General features: G+C 37.1%; 3 protein-coding genes across 3 annotated transcripts; all 3 read right to left on the minus strand.

Annotated features, from left to right (window-relative positions):
- Nucleotides 1-7,911: 7,911 nt before the first annotated feature.
- Nucleotides 7,912-8,863, minus strand: LOC106310401 (sm-like protein LSM1A). The gene is made up of 5 exons (XM_013747633.1): nt 8,735-8,863; nt 8,576-8,644; nt 8,379-8,494; nt 8,235-8,297; nt 7,912-8,146 (listed from the first exon to the last, which is right to left on the minus strand). The coding sequence occupies exons 1-5, from the start codon at nt 8,793-8,795 to the stop codon at nt 8,069-8,071; spliced, it is 387 nt and encodes a 128-aa protein (XP_013603087.1). The 5' UTR covers nt 8,796-8,863; the 3' UTR covers nt 7,912-8,068.
- Nucleotides 8,864-10,162: 1,299 nt separating this feature from the next.
- On the minus strand, nt 10,163-11,495 carry LOC106311295. Its single transcript, XM_013748498.1, has 5 exons — nt 11,410-11,495; nt 11,263-11,323; nt 10,886-11,181; nt 10,672-10,813; nt 10,163-10,228 (listed from the first exon to the last, which is right to left on the minus strand). Coding segments are annotated over exons 1-5 (507 nt in total). The 5' UTR covers nt 11,416-11,495; the 3' UTR covers nt 10,163-10,226.
- A 327-nt stretch (nt 11,496-11,822) lies between these two features.
- On the minus strand, nt 11,823-15,576 carry LOC106307272 (inter alpha-trypsin inhibitor, heavy chain 4-like). The gene is made up of 13 exons (XM_013744177.1): nt 15,050-15,576; nt 14,725-14,877; nt 14,221-14,433; nt 14,057-14,146; nt 13,862-13,978; nt 13,513-13,782; nt 13,272-13,428; nt 13,123-13,200; nt 12,949-13,049; nt 12,700-12,870; nt 12,545-12,619; nt 12,362-12,472; nt 11,823-12,272 (listed from the first exon to the last, which is right to left on the minus strand). The coding sequence occupies exons 1-13, from the start codon at nt 15,443-15,445 to the stop codon at nt 11,940-11,942; spliced, it is 2,265 nt and encodes a 754-aa protein (XP_013599631.1). The 5' UTR covers nt 15,446-15,576; the 3' UTR covers nt 11,823-11,939.
- Between the last annotated feature and the right edge of the window lie 367 nt (nt 15,577-15,943).

Genomic DNA, 15,943 nt, shown 5'->3' on the forward strand with positions numbered 1-15,943 from the left:
AACATTTTCTAAAAAAAGTTATTAACGCGTGATTCATGCAGAGATACAAACATTACAAACTAATGTTTGTCAATTAAGCAAACAAAAAATACTAACAAATAAAGTTTACGAGTCGTCGATTAGTAATTAAATGCGTCAGAAATTCAAGTTTGAAGTTAATTCACATGTCGACCGTCACATTTGATTAACGCCATGAATCATATAATAATTGTATCGAATAGTCAAAAGTTTAACACCTAGCAAGCGCAAGCGAGATTGATGTTCCCGTGCATAAAATCAATATTACAGGATTGATTTGAGACCTAATCAGATGGTCATGCTTATACTAATTTATGGCAAATACGAGTAATCCATCCATATGCAAGGGTACTATCGTATATAGCTGAAACACGTAAACGAACCAAAACCTTCACGGCGTTAACAAACTGTGAGTGGGTCCCAGGTGAAGCCAACTCCACCATGGCACCATCCACATGTTCCGTCGACCACGTTTTTGTTATTATGCGTTTTGGAAATAATAAAATAGTAATAAAGCTAAAGATGGATATTTAAAGAAAAAAGAAAAGCAAATAAATTAGAATATTACAAAACAAGGAGGAATCTAGAAAGAAGGGGGCGGCAAGTGCACGTTGTCTGAACTATTTCGACGTGACGCGTGTGCAACACTTGTTGGTTGTAAAGTACGCGTTAGATTCTTATTCAGTTATTCTCTGCAAGTACAAAGGGTGTTGTAGGAGCTGTGTTACGCTGCAACGCGACCTAACAAAAGTCCAAAAGCCTTGTCACTAATCAACCCTTAATCTGATCTGTTGATTGCATCTAGCCATGTTAATATTATACTTTTTTCAGACGGGAATCTAGGTGCGGTTTTCTTGTGTGCCAATTATCTTTTCTTTATCATAATATTAATTTATTGCGTAATCAATTTAATACACAGCAAAGTAATCATGGATTAAATTTAGAGAAATATCCTAGGATGTCGCTAAAAAAGTTTTGGTCACAAATATATATTCTAAGAATCAAAATGACCAAAATGTTTCATTAAAGAGGTAAATATATATTTATACCTATAGTGTTAACTAATCAAAACCTTAGGGTTAAGAGGTGGAAATTTGAGATTGAGATTTAAAATTTTATAAAATAAAAAATAAATATTAAAAATTTGAAAATAAAAATTTTAAAAATAGTTTCAGAAAGTATTTTCGAATTACAAAAAAAAAATTATAAAATAGTTCGAATTTGAATACATATAATCTAAAACTATAAATTTTTTAATTTTTTTTTTAATTTTTTAATTTTTAATTTTTATATATCTAGAGTATTAAGATCATTTTACCTACTAAATAAAATATTTTGATCATTTTTCTTCTTGTGATCTATTTTTATGACCAACATTTGAAAATTGTCTATTTAAAAGAATTACCTTTAAATTTACGTAACTAATTAATAGTATAGTATAATAATATATAGTACATAAATCAAAACTAAGAAAAGTCTTCTTTTACATAATTGATGGAAACTTTATTATATGCCTCCAACCTCGCATGAGTTAACTTATTAACCAAAAACTCCGGGTAAGGGTCTCATACTAGCATGACATACTAATTTTTAAATTACTGTCATAGTTGCAAGACGATTAGATACAAAACTCAATATTTTTTTCATTGATCATACAAACTTTAGTTGATTGGTTAGAACTTATACGATTTGAAATGTGGGCTATGGGCCAACAAAATTAGATAAGATTAGATTAAACGTAAAAGATAGTCAAACTCGTGGGAAATGCGTGTAAGTGGTTGGGAAGGAATACAGATCGCGAGGCAAGTTGAGTAACGTGTCGATTTATATTTGTTTTTTACATCTATTCATGCACCATTTGAGTTTACCTTTAATTCACGACTATTGTTTATTTTTATTCTATCATAGTATTGTGTTATAGTACTTGTCGATGATAAACAAAAAGTTTGAAAATTTAATGTCTAATAATATGTTGATGCAAGCCTATCTTTTCATTTTAGGGTTTTGTTTATTTAATGGTAAGACCGTAAGAGAACACTTACAAAACTTACATAGTTGACTTTTGCTAACCGTAGATTCATAAGCAGCCACGTTGTATTTTGTAATCGTAGATTCTACGTAGCCACGTTCTATACCTTTTATCTGTTTTAAAATACTGGCGTGCGGAACTAAGAATACATCTTTTGAAAACAGTAGTATTGAAAAACAATACGCACATGAAATTCGTAGAAACTATCAAACAATTGCACTGCAGTTTCATTTGTTACATGTATAAAGTAACGCATGCTGCATGCGCATGTTAGACTTTCATTGCAAAATAACATTAATATATAAAGAAAAAGAAATATCAATACTATATTTTTTTTTTTTTTTGTCGTCCTATCAATACTATATAATAGAGCAAACAAAAATACAGTTGATGAGACGCCCGCCACATGGGTGGTTGCCTTTAATGGAGTCGTCGGTGTTTTGCAGAATATAAGGGCAACATCATCGCTGTATATAGGGTGATTTCTTAGCAATTAAAAGGGTGAATTTAAATCAAAAATGGTTATAAACGCAGATTTTGTTTGTTAATTAAAAAACGTTTATACGTGGTTTGTGGAGGCACGTGTCACCTATGAAACAGACCGAAAGAAAGACGCGTGAGAGGGAGCAAAACAAATCAACTCCATTCTCTCTTCTTTCTTCTCTTTTCTCCCTTGTCTCTCTCGAGGCGATTTCCTCTCTTATACCGAATCGAGCCGCCCACATACCGAATCAAGGTCTGACATACCGAAACCAATACGTAAATGTTAAAGTGAAACTGTGCTAATTAACTTTGGTAGTGGGAACATGCTTTTCATGACATTAAACAAACTAAGGTTGTTTCGTAGATTAGTCGTCGGTGTTTGTACTCTTGTTCTTCATGGATGAATATACCTACAACTGCTTGTCGACAGAGTAGACTCTGGACTGGATTTGCAAAACCTGATCCTAAGTGAACGTATCTCCAAGCTCATCAGAGTCAAAGATACTTCATCAGAGTCAAAGATACTTTTTGTAACGGCCTGATTCCCCGACGTCCGACCGGGGTTACCGAAAAGGTATTATGGACACGTGTCTATTCGTTTAAACAATCCTACATGTTCTGTTACTGTTTAAAAGAGTTGATGGACGCATAACCTTCTGTGAAATACTGTCACACCCGTATCCATATACTCCTACTTACAGTCATGCGCACATGAAAATGGAAAGGGAAGGTCTGAGTAAATGGGTTATTCAGTGAAGTGACTCTTGACCAGCATACCGCATGACACTCTACACTACTTTATACGGGAACCAGGACTGACTAGCCACTATAATTAATCAAATGCATTCTTAACATTTCATAACATCATCATTCTACGCATTTCTACCAACCTAGCGATCAATCAACACAATGATCTCACTCATTGCTATACACATAAATCGATAGACTCGACCAACTCGAGATACACAACCGACTCGACTCCAATCAACCTAGACTTAGGGACCTATAACCGTTTACGGATGTCCCTACGTGTTCCGGCCTGACCTGGAAGGGTGCCCCTCTCGGAAATCTGTCCCCCTCCAGCTTCCTACATGGCTATCCGAGTTGCAGCACGTTGGCCCACACCTGGCACTGTCCGCCACCCCGGTTATAATAACCATAATTATGCCACGACTCGACATTGACTCAATCTTATGGCGCCTTGCACATTTTTTATCCCGCCTTTTGCGGTCACCGTCCTTTCGCGGTCTTTCTCATTTCGCCCATGTGTACCTCATGTTAGGCTACTGTCTCGTGGGCTCCTGCAGGTACCTCGTGTTAGGCTATTGTCCCGCAGGTTCACACATTCTAGACTCTAGACGTCCACCCGTTCTCGGTGGTCCAAACAGGACATCAAGCAAGTTCATTGACACGTTCATATTCTCATTCTCATACTCATTCTCAACATCATTCTCATCACGCATACTCATTTCTTTACACTTAGACTCGTAATCAGTCACTAGACGCCACCCGTTACCGATGTCTCACACAATACACATTACCTTCTCAATCATACAGTTGATGCCAAAGGACATCTCATTCACGTAAATCATGCATTCACATTAGTTACCAATGACATATTTATCACCTTAAGCATTCACTTCTTTCTAACATCCAAGCTTTCATTCACAATCATTACATGGGACTACACAAACTAATCACACAAGCATCAATCATTACTCAATCACCACAACAGCACAAGACAGTCCATTAAGTCCCACTAAATGGTATGAAAGTTCTTATGCATCATGATCCATTCATCTATCATCCTAGCTGTAACACCCACGAACCGTCCTAAGCATAGGTCGACCCACCGGCCAACAATCAAACAAGAACATGACCGATGGACGACCCACACCAAAGGGTTGGAGATGAAAGGCCAACCAGCCAGCCAACAATCAAACAAGAACATGACTGACCGTCTAACCCAGCACCATGGTCCGGAAGCACTACATGACGGGTTAACGGGCAATCCGGCCAAGGTCACAAGAAGTGCAATTCGTGACTAGGCCAGTTTACCCACTAACACGTCCCGTCAGATTCAGGCCTAAGGCTTTTCATCCCGTACTAGAACCTAACGTTGTGTTAGCTGGACAAGCTAATATCAGAAACAACAAGTCATTTTACACAAAATATTCTTTTATTTATCATATATGATTCATTTTCGCAAACACAACATATTATACAAGTAGTGGCTAGCCAAACAAGTAAAAGTACATACTTATATTCTGAAAACGTCTTTAGCAAAAAGATGCAAACTCTACATCAGCCGGTCTAACTCCCCGCGACTTCTACAGGCTGACTCGGTCTACTGGTCACCTGAAAACAACAACGAGTGAGGAGTGAGTAATCTAGTATTACTCAGAGAGTTACGATCTCCATCTAACAAATACAACCCCTTGCTATCCCACCCCAAACAATCTAAAGCGAGAGGTTCACCTAATAGCACAATTCCATAATAATAAGCAATATCCAAAATACGCAGCGGATAATAATAGCAAGATAATTAACGATATGAAATCATAACCGCAAATGACTAGCTAACCATTTAAACTCAAACTCAACTCAATCTAGGGTTCAACAACCCTCTACACTATAACTAGGGCCCTTTGTGACTTAATGTTCCTCCTCTATCCTCGGCAATATCCTATCTTCCTACCACAAAGGCCAGAAGAAGGAACTTTCAACCGAACGCGGCCCACAGAACAATCGGGTCACCGCGCGACAGCCCCAGTACAGTCGGGCCACTTCCGGTTGTTACACGACGATCGCGGCCCACAGTACGGTCGGGTCACCACGAAACAGCCCCAGTACAATCGGGTCACTGCCATCACACAATCAACACATTCCACCTCAAACATGCCTAGCATTGTGGGTTACACAAATGATATCGGCCAATACATGATTAACTCTAAACCCGGCAAAAATAACACAACATTCCTAGCATTAATCACACAATCAACACATTCCACCTCAAACATGCCTAGCATTGTGGGTTACACAAATGCTATATGGCCAATACATGACTAATACTAAGCCCGATAAAATAACACAAGGTTCCTAGTATTAATCGCAAATTAACACAATCAATCATATTCCAGAATCTAGCATAAAGACTAATTCCAGAATACCTAACTATCCACAACTTAGTGATATCATCTAAGCATTCTGCATTCACTAACTAACCAATCAACATAACATTAGCATGCCACTACGGTTCTCAAGCATTATATCAACTCAATCAACATAACTTTAATTATTAACTAATCAAACCGTTACTCAGTTAGACCCGGCCTCCTGTCATGATCCAACCTCCAAGTAACGGGATCCTGCATGAAAACAACTCAGCAATCAATTTATTATAACTTACACTTCTTTAGCTGAAAGTGGCCTTGACCCAAATCAATCTTCTGCGATCCGAACACTTTTTCCTAAACTTCTCAAGTAGACCCACGTCTTGACTGGTCTTGAACTGATCTGATCTTCACTTGACTAATCTCCACTCGAACAGAACCTCCTCTAGGCGCTGTCTCAAAACGGGCAGAAAAACTGTTCTCGGAAACTGCCTAAAACTCCCGAAAAAGCTCGGAAACACTTGCTTTCTTTTTAGGTTTCTCTCTCACGTTTTTCACTAGCTTTGAAGTGGTCTGGATGTCCTCAAATGAGCTGGGGTCGTGGCCTATTTATAGAATACAACAGCCAATCAGATTTAGGTTGGTGGCCGCCCGTGTGTCACTCCGCATGACTCCGGACGCATACACGGCGACACCTCGTGCTCCACATGTCCTTCAGCATGGCCAAGACTCATGCAGGCGCCACCACTCCTCCCAGATGCCAGGCTGCATGACTGGAACTCATACAAGGCACCACAGCAGCTCACACATGGCTGGCCGCATGCTTCGGTTACATGCGCAGCGACACCTCGTGCTTGGTCGATCCACCTCGTGCTTCTACATGTTAGGCTGCATGTACTGCTTCCATGCACGGTGACACCTCGAGCTTCTATAGACACTCAGCTTGCAGGGCAGTTGACACCACGTTCTGAACACTCCCACCAAGCCATATCGTGCTTCTCGGTCCATTCGTCTGATTTCGACCCTTCCGGTGAATTTTCGTCCCGCGATCAATCCCAAATATTTTTTCTACGCGCTTTCTGTTGCTCTGAACATTTTTAATAAAATCCACTTGATCTCTGAAGTTGAGAGAAAATATTTCCCGAGGCTCCGACTTCCCCGAAATATTCCATATTACAGAAATTAGGTTTTTTGCCCAATGTCGGGTCTTCATGTCGTGCTTCCAACAATGTACTGCTTCAGACGTCCTTTGGATCAATCTACCACATTGTCTAACCATGGTCTAGTGGCATAATTGACCCATGGTTCACACAAGAACAATCTGATGATCGCCCGCGACTCGACCACCCAAAGATACTCGACCATTTTTTTTTACGGCTTTCTACACAGTAAACATGATCTATCAACCTAACTCACAAACAGGGTCTAAACAATCTTAACTCCAACATAAGGGAGTATACAGATCATGAGAAGACTGGGTTCAAGACACCTCACCTTAGCCTAGATCTGGATCTGGAAACAAAAGACAAGGGAGAGACGAGATCTGGTCACCACCACCACCACACAACACCGGCGAGAGGGAGAGAGAGAGAGAGCGACGGCGAGGAGAGAGAGAGGAAGGCTAGGGTTTCTGGTCTCCGGAAATTCTGTGGAGGGCTTCGCTTCGGTTTGTGAATGAGACAAAAGAAAGAGGCTACGGTCCATTTTATAAGAAACTACAGTGAACCCTAGGTCTCTAAGCAATTGGACCTTAAAGAAGCTCATTCTCTCTTAAAAATTTTGGGCCAGGGATCAGGATGTTACACTTTTCATCTGACGCAACGCATACAAGAGGTAAAAATAAAACCATTTATTGCCACGGCGCATTCTGGTTACTAGTAGTACAAATTGGAATGAAAACTTCTGATGGAGGCATATTGTGTGGCAGGCCAAAAGGAGCGGTAGCTCTGCGTTTTGAAAACACCTTTAGACTAATCTGCATGATCCTTTTAGATTCTCTAGTATTTTGAGTTGCTGTAATAATGATAGTGAGATGTATGACTTGAAGTGTATAAGCTATTCATTATCTTCCACTTTTAAATAAACCATTTGTGTTTAGAACATTGATTTTGTAAACCATTGGGCTATGCTAAGTTTTTTTTTTTCAGTGAGTGAAGAGAAAAGAAAGCTGTGTAATTTGGGAAGAGGATGTTTTGAACGTTGTTCATTTTTGATCTTTCTACCTTTGTTTTTATTTTCTGGACATAATGTCCAGCAAAAAAAGAAAGGTTTTAGTCTCAAAACACATTTCATTCCCAAAACAAAGCAGAGGTTGTACATAATTCTAAGTTATGACTTGGAAGGATTCATCAGTGTTATCTGCACACACACACACACACACATCAACTAACATTATACAGAAATGCAATACAGGAAAAAAAGCCATCTAATCGAGATCAAGGAACTCCATTCTTTTCCGCATCAAACCCTTCAATAGCATTTCTTCTTTCTCTGCTTTCTGAGCCTAATTTACACAGAAGAATGTAATTTGAGGAGTCAGTAGAATCTAAAAACCACCAAACAAACATTGACGCAAGAGATATTTCACTAACCCTTTTGATCTCTGCCTCTGAGACTTGAACCATTTGAGCAGGAAGCTCTTCCTTTTCAATGTCCTAAGAGCCCCCCAAAAAACTGATTCAGTTGTCATTTAAAATGCAAGAGAAACTGTTTTGTTTATAAAAAAAAACTTTTACCAGTTCACCAATCAAGACAACATTTTCTCCACGGATTATGTAAAGACCCAAGGGAATATCACAGTAGAGATCACCCACGATGACTCTTTCATAAGCTTCTTCTATTACAGCATTTGCTTCACAAATAACAAAAACATCTTCAGAGAATATTTCGACTTTCAGTAAACAACAGATAAAAGAACACACAAAAACAGTACCAAATTGATCAAATGACCGAAGTAGACCCATCAGTTTCCGACCATCACGAAGCAAGACAAGAAGCTTCTCTACAGAAAAGACATTAAAATCAATATTTTCTTGTTTTATACGAAGATATGATATCATCGGTAAAGGGGGAGATAGAGAGAGAGAGTTACTGTCTAAGTAGGCGGCGAGAGAAGTGGAGAAGAAGATATCATCAGGAGCAGCCCAAGACATTGAAACTCTCTGCAACTCAACTCTTCTTCTATCTCTTTTTGCCTTTTAGACTTTTCAGTTTGCCTTTTAGATCTTGTTTGATTAAAAATACTTATACCCGAAACTACATAACTATTACAAAGTGACCCAATTGTTTTTACTTGTGCATTTTGGGGTTCCTTCAAATTATACGAATTGAACATTAAAAACTCTATAAATTAATAAATAAGATAAATTAATAAAATTTTCTAATTTTAAGTTGGATTAGTGTAAAGTATAATATAATTCAAAAGATACTAAAATAATAATATTTACAAAAATTTTAGATAAATATATAGTCCCACAAAAATTATAAATTAATAAATAATAATAATTAATATATATAAATTTTAAATAAATATATATAAAGCATTTTTTTTATTTTTATATAAAGCATTTTTTATTTTTTATTCAAAATAAATTTCATCTCTATTTCTATTTTTCATTTTGTTAAACTATTATGGTGAATGTGTATTCTACAATATGTATTCAACATACTTAATATAACAAAAATAAATAAAGTTTAAATTTATATATTTAACCAAGTATATAATACCATAAATGAAATATTTTTTAATTTTCAATAAAAATATTAAAAATCAATATCTAAATAAAAAAATGTTTCAATTAATAACTCTATAAATTAATAAGTTGTAGTCACAAATATTATTAATTTATAGTTTTTTACTGTAATTAAATTTACATTCAATTTCATGAACAGATAAGCACTCATAACTCAAATTGTAGATTCTAAACAATTTTCACACAAAGATTCTGCAGAGGCTCAATTGTAATATTAAAAAAAAAAACAGTGTATGAAGCCCTTGTATTTTCTAATCGTTCCTCGATGTGATCTATACATCAGACAAATCAAAATATGTATTAGAATTTAGAAACTATAACTTTTTCCTTTTCAGTCACCATGAAGAGTCTAGTTTTACCTGTACTATAAACTGATTCATGCTGTCCCTTGGATATGTTAGCAATCATTTGCAGGAAGTAGACAGAACAACCTGAAATTTTGCAAACTGAATTCACATTTATAGAGTTTTTACTGTAATTAAGCTCACAATTCAGTTTCATGAACTGATTAACACACATAACTCAGATTGCAGTCACTCATTCTTCAATTATTTTGAATTGTCTAAATCTTTTTCTGAAAGTTGATAGTAAGAACTTAAAGATTATTTATACAAGAAGAATATTTGTAGGTACAACAGTACACATGAGCAAACAGATTTATTCACCACATTTAAATCTGAAAAAAAAGATGAGGAACAAGAAAAACAGAAAATTGAAAATAGACAAATAAATATACAGTAAACTGTAATTATCAAAAGATATTTCATGACCCATCATCTTCATGTTTATTCTTCATGTCTTGAACACTTGAGCTTACACCACTCATTTGATTCCTGAAACATAGAGATTTTTTTTAAAAAAAATTCTCAAATCATATACTATGTTTTCCTTAATTTCATATTTTAGAAGAAAAAAATAAGCAATTGTTAATAAGAAAATAAATTGGTTGTGTTTTCCATTCTATTATTACCAAATCAATCAGATCCATTTATAGCTTATTGGTTGATATCTACATCTCCAAGACAATATCTGTAATCATCAAAGAAATTGAATTAAACTTCCCTATACCATTATTATTGTTCTATAGTTTTCCTATTTATTTTTCTATTTTTAAACTCTTACACTCTTCATCTTTATGTATTTTAATCTGTCCTTCTGATGTTTATTATACTCTTTTAATCTTAACTAAATACTGCAATAAATCCAGCCATATGACTTGGTTAAATACATTATTATATGACGAGATAAACGCTTTAAATATTAGAAAATATCTCACATTCAGAATCAGTATTGACCCATTTCTTGGCGTCGACACTTGAACGAGCTTCATCTATAATCTTATGATTCTCCAAATACTTCTTTGCTATAGCATTTGAACGTTGTGGATGTATCTTCTTGTTAAGTATTGTCCTTAGCATCTGCACACAAACACAAAATATAGATAAATGTGTCTGAATAATTTGAACAACTATTTAATGGATATGTAGTACCTTTTCCATTCTTGTATTAGGCAATGAATCTCTAGACAAATCAAGAAGAGGAGGTGGAGTTTTGAAGCCACTTGTGCAAACAAACATTTTCTTGAGAAGAAAAGAGAGCGATTTCTTCTTTCCAATACTAACATCTGTATTAGTGGCAGTGAGATCTTTGCTAGAATCTGTGTCTTCTTCCTCTTCTTCCTTGGAGATGATATTGTTTCCAAGTGTTCCAATGGCTAAGAAGGTTTCTTCATCTTGAGGCCAACTTTGGAGGTCTTTACCCAAAGCAGGCCCTGATGATTCTTGAGCTATATATATATATATATACATCATCAAATAGATCAGTTCTCTATGCAAATATTCTTAGTATAATAATAGTTTTCACTTACAAGAATCTGAAGCTGACTCATGCTTCTTTCCACTAAGTCTTCTTTGAACCCAACTAAAAATCTATATCCAAATAAAATTTTACATAATCAAATAAAGATAAACACAACACAAATGTTGAGTTACTTCAGACAAATATGAAAACAAACCTTCATGTTTCAAGAGATATATAAATAAGCACATGTGTATGCGTCCAAGAAATTTTCTTTTTATGTCGATGATCTTTGATCTCCTTGAATAGTAATTAGCTTTAGAAGATAAGAGATGATCATAGTGGTCCCATGTTTTTAAAGACACAGTAAACACAAATCCCTGAAGCCAGCAAAAAGCCAGTTGGGTTCAAGTTTCTATAAACTCCTCGAAACCAGTTTTCTTACAACTTCAAAGTCACCATTTCTTCTAGCATGATCCCATCTTTGTGGACTTTGTTGAATGTTGGTTCACCAAAATCACATTCTTATAATATAAAATATGGTTTTAAAAGATCGAAATCAAGTAACAAGTTGAATGAAAACACATGGATTTGTCTGTTCTTTTACACTTTTCTCCCCTGAAAGCAAACTATACAAGTAAAACTTTTATATTTCACCAAGCCGTATAGAGTAAAATGTACAAACATACTGAAGCTGCTTCATAAAGCTTTACACTCGAAATTCAAAATCATATTTTTTAATTATAACTAGTCGTCTCCACCACAGCAGACATGTGAGCAACATTCAAAGCAGGCAATGCAAGCAATCGCTGTGAAGAGCTGCGTAAAGACAATGACACATTGATCATTGAGCTTAGTGCAGCATTGGACACAGCACATGCAGCAGCATTTGTTGCACAAGGAAACACAGCAGCTGGAGGCAGCCTTGACGAACTTCTCAGCAGCATCAGGCGCTCTCGCTTCTCCAAATCCTGGTGGAACATTCTCTTTGGTAGCTGTTGTATCACCAAAGCCTATCCCAAAGTTTTGTAGTGGGATTGTTCTTGATACCACCTTCTGTTTCTCTCCGTTGGTTTCAGTCTGTTGAAATATTTTGTGAATATATAAGTTTCAGACAAGTATGCTTTTGTTCATAACTTCTAGATATGTATATATATATATATATATACCTTTTTCTTTCCACCAGTGTTGATGGGTTTGGATGCTTCTTCTGTGTTCTCCAACTGGATCATTCGAGTATACTCAGATGGTACACCAGTTTGGATGCTTAGTCTAGTAATCTGAGAAGAAAAAAAGATCAAACAAAATGAAGAAGACAATACTAAAGATGGAAAAATATAAGAAAAACGAACCTTTTCTTTTAGCTGGTTGTCTTCAGAGAACCAAGCCTCAGCAGTAAGCAAGTCAATCACATTTTTAGCAAACACCTGAAACAGTTTGTTAAACACTTTAGAAGGAAGCACCCTTGGGAATAATAATGAAAAGGAAGGTGATGGATGATCTTTACTTTATCAAGAGGCATGTCTTTTGCACTTTGTACAGTCAAGTCTACAGAAAAGCTGCTCAAATCTCCGAGCAGACCATTTGCTTTCACACTCTCAGGGAACTTTCCTCTGTATCTCCCATACACCATCAATGGGCTTGAGGAAGTCAGATCCGGAATGTTTGAAGGGTACACCTAATAGTAGTCACAGGTAAACACTTTCAGATTTTGACAGAAAATATAAGCAATGAATCTTAGCATAGAGAGACTCACCTCAACTTCATCAAGATTCTGCAGAGGCTCAATTGTTATATTCAAAAGAACAGTGGACAAAGCCCTTGTAAACAACTTGTCTAACCGTTCCTCAATGTGATCTACAAATTAAAAAAATGTTTAAGAAAACTATAATTTTTCATTCACCATATGGACTCACTCCAAGTATATTACCTGTATTATAAACTGATTCATGCTGTCCCCTGGATAGATTAGCAAGCATTTGAAGGAAGTAGTGATTACAGAACACACCTAAGTTCACATATGAAGAGGTCAATAAAAAAAGATAATCCAAAAAAACCCTTGGAGAAAAGAGTTTTTACCTAACCCAAAAGTGTGTATCCGTGGCCACACTGAACCAGCATTAGCAAGACGTTTCTTCATCACAGTACAAATGTGTCTCTCATCTTCAACAGACCCATCTGTTAGGAAGAAGATCATAGGAACGGAGCCGCGAGTATTCGAAAGCATTTCCACAGCCTGATAAGTATTGAGGGAGCTATTAATCACTAAAGTATTAAGCTTTTTTTTTTTAAGCTACAAACAAGTGAGTGGAGGAAAGACCTTCTCTAGTGGAGGGAGCATATTGGTACCATCAGCGACAACAAAGCTCTTGTTCATCCACTCAACGCCTCTTTCAACAGCATCTGGAGTAACCGACTCCATCGACGTCGAAAACAGAGAAGTATCATCACTGAAAGTGATGATATTGAAGGAATCTCTAGGATTGAGCTTAGATAGAGCTGTTGATATCGCGTTCTTTACATCCTCCAGAGGTTTTCCAGCCATGCTTTTACTTATATCAACAACAAAGACTACCTCCCGCTTGAATGCCTTAAGTAGACAACACAAAAGAAACTTAAGATTAAACTGCAAATGGCAATAAAGGCAACATAAAATTACAAAACCAAACCTTAGTACTTTGCTGCTTTCCTGGGAAAAGATAGAAAGAGAAGATATCTCTCTGATCAACATCTTGAACAGACGCAGGTTGAAGGAAAAGTCCACCAACTATACTACTTGAAGAGACCTACCAAAGTTAAAACAAAAGGGATAAGCTCAATGCAGAAGGCTAGGGCCTAATGCGGCATTGAGAGTTCATACATACCGTGTAAGAAAAGCTAAAATCTGTGCTTGACCACTTCAAAACATCTGCTTCATATGCAAACCTTAACTTCCCTGCGTTCCTCATTTTTTCCTGTAATACATGAACATAAAGACACAGCCTTGCAATATCATGGAGCTTGTTCAGAAAGATATAATGAACCACACCTTAAGTGGATGACTGCATCCTTTGCATAGCACTTCTGTTCCAGTACCGGCGTTAACACTCAAGTGAATCTTTTCTCTCTTGGAGATTTTCTTAACCGCAGGAGTCACATACTCAGGGAAGTTGAATGGAATGTCTAGAAAAAACTGGCCATCGTTGTACGTTAGCTTCTGGGACCAAGACATCTTGATAGAGAGGTTGGTGCCTCCATCAACCTGGAAACAACAAACAAAAATATATAGAGATAGTCAGAAAGATGGAAAAAAAAAACCAAAATATTATATAAATATTCATATTTTTCAGCTAATGCAAATGCAGTGTATAAAACCAAAACTTGGTTTCATTTTACCATTAGAATTTCTCAAATCTTGATAATTACCTAAAATAAAGTTGTATATCCTATTGTAAACCTACCACTATCAATAATTTGATTATGAACATATTCTTAGTGACAGCTTCATAACATCCAAAGATAAAATTTTAAAAATATCAAAGGTCCACATCACCTGTGGTACTGTAAGAGTGAATATGTTTGGTTTCAAGAAGCCACCACTTTGAGGTTGTGCCGTTTTCTCCAGCTCGTTACCATCTTGGGCTGTGATCAGTTGTGTTGCGTAAGATTTTCTAGGAATCTCAACCTCAACACCTAGAATTGAACCCTGTTTAGCCGTACAGTATTAGTTTGAGATCCATCAAAGAGTGTACATGATCAAAGCATTCGAGCTAGTACAAACCATAAATCAATAAAACAATTCTGATTCATAGAAATTATGTCACGCAACTCTAACAGTGAACTAATTTCATAACGAGAGGGAAAAATTAAAAACGAACCTTGTCTCCTATAGGAATAGCGATTCTGCAATCACATTTTTTGCTTCCCATGACGCAGTGAACACGCCACGATCCGGTGACGGTGACGAGAGCCGTGTCGAGATAGCAGTCCACGTGGAGCTCGATCGAGTTCATCTGGAGAGGGATCAGAGCAGGTGGGTCGCACCTGCCGTGCACGTGAGGCTGGTAGCTAGGTAGGTCCGGGTTATCCACGATTCCCGGGTCTGGTATAACGGCGTAAACCATCGGTGCAGAAGGAAGGTGAGCCTGCGACGTGGACGATCTCTCCATCGGCGCCGTTAGCCTCGGCGCCGCGACTGCTCTGTCGTGTCCGAAGTATATCCGTTTGGCTAGTTTAAGCCCGTCGTCCACCGCTCTTGCGAAATCCTCCGCCATCTCTCCGATACAGACGGCGAAAGAAACGTTGTGTCGGGGGGTTGATTGTCTCTTCTCTTTCGAATCGTTGAGCTGAATCGATTTCGTTTGCTTTTTTTCAGACAGCGAAATCACTTCGGAGCTGTGTCTTTTCCAGCGCATTTACTTCACTAAATTAATTTTTATATAATCTTGCATTTTACTAAAATACCCCTTTATTTTGGGCGCGATCAAGATCCAACGGTTGAGAGGCAGTTAAATATGCCGACAAGGTGTGCAATCAGCTACGTCCGGTATTCATTTTTGTGAACGGGATTTACAAATTCGCGCGGACGAATCGTTTCTCTCCACGTGGCAGTGGACCCATTCCAACGAGAGTAGTTGACGCTTTCGATTCTCTTGCCTTTAACGTTCTTCAACGGTAAAAGCTCATGGATGCCTGTGCGCTCTCACGTGATTAGCCCTTGGCTCATGGGGCTTTCCATGGGCTTATTGGAGTCAAGTGGCGTATTATTGGTG

This window comes from Brassica oleracea, chromosome C8, assembly GCF_000695525.1.
Source record: "Brassica oleracea var. oleracea cultivar TO1000 chromosome C8, BOL, whole genome shotgun sequence".
Taxonomy (NCBI): Eukaryota; Viridiplantae; Streptophyta; class Magnoliopsida; order Brassicales; family Brassicaceae; genus Brassica; species Brassica oleracea.

Bases quoted from the DNA above. Each gene is read 5' to 3' on its own strand.
- LOC106310401 (XM_013747633.1), bottom strand. From the start codon at position 8,795: ATGTCTTGGGCTGCTCCTGATGATATCTTCTTCTCCACTTCTCTCGCC. The intron at 8,495-8,575 runs GTACTGTTTTTG...TTATTTGTGAAG, and splicing joins TCGGTCATTTGATCAATTTG to CAAATGCTGTAATAGAAGAA. The intron at 8,298-8,378 runs GTAAAAGTTTTT...GGGGGCTCTTAG, and splicing joins TTGTCTTGATTGGTGAACTG to GACATTGAAAAGGAAGAGCT.
- LOC106311295 (XM_013748498.1), bottom strand. The intron at 11,182-11,262 runs GTAAGTGAAAAC...ATATATATATAG, and splicing joins TGAGTCAGCTTCAGATTCTT to CTCAAGAATCATCAGGGCCT. The intron at 10,814-10,885 runs GTACTACATATC...GTTTGTGTGCAG, and splicing joins CTAATACAAGAATGGAAAAG to ATGCTAAGGACAATACTTAA.
- LOC106307272 (XM_013744177.1), bottom strand. From the start codon at position 15,445: ATGGCGGAGGATTTCGCAAGAGCGGTGGACGACGGGCTTAAACTAGCC. The intron at 14,878-15,049 runs GTTCGTTTTTAA...ACGGCTAAACAG, and splicing joins CTATTCCTATAGGAGACAAG to GGTTCAATTCTAGGTGTTGA. The intron at 12,871-12,948 runs GTGAGTCTCTCT...GACTACTATTAG, and splicing joins AGAATCTTGATGAAGTTGAG to GTGTACCCTTCAAACATTCC.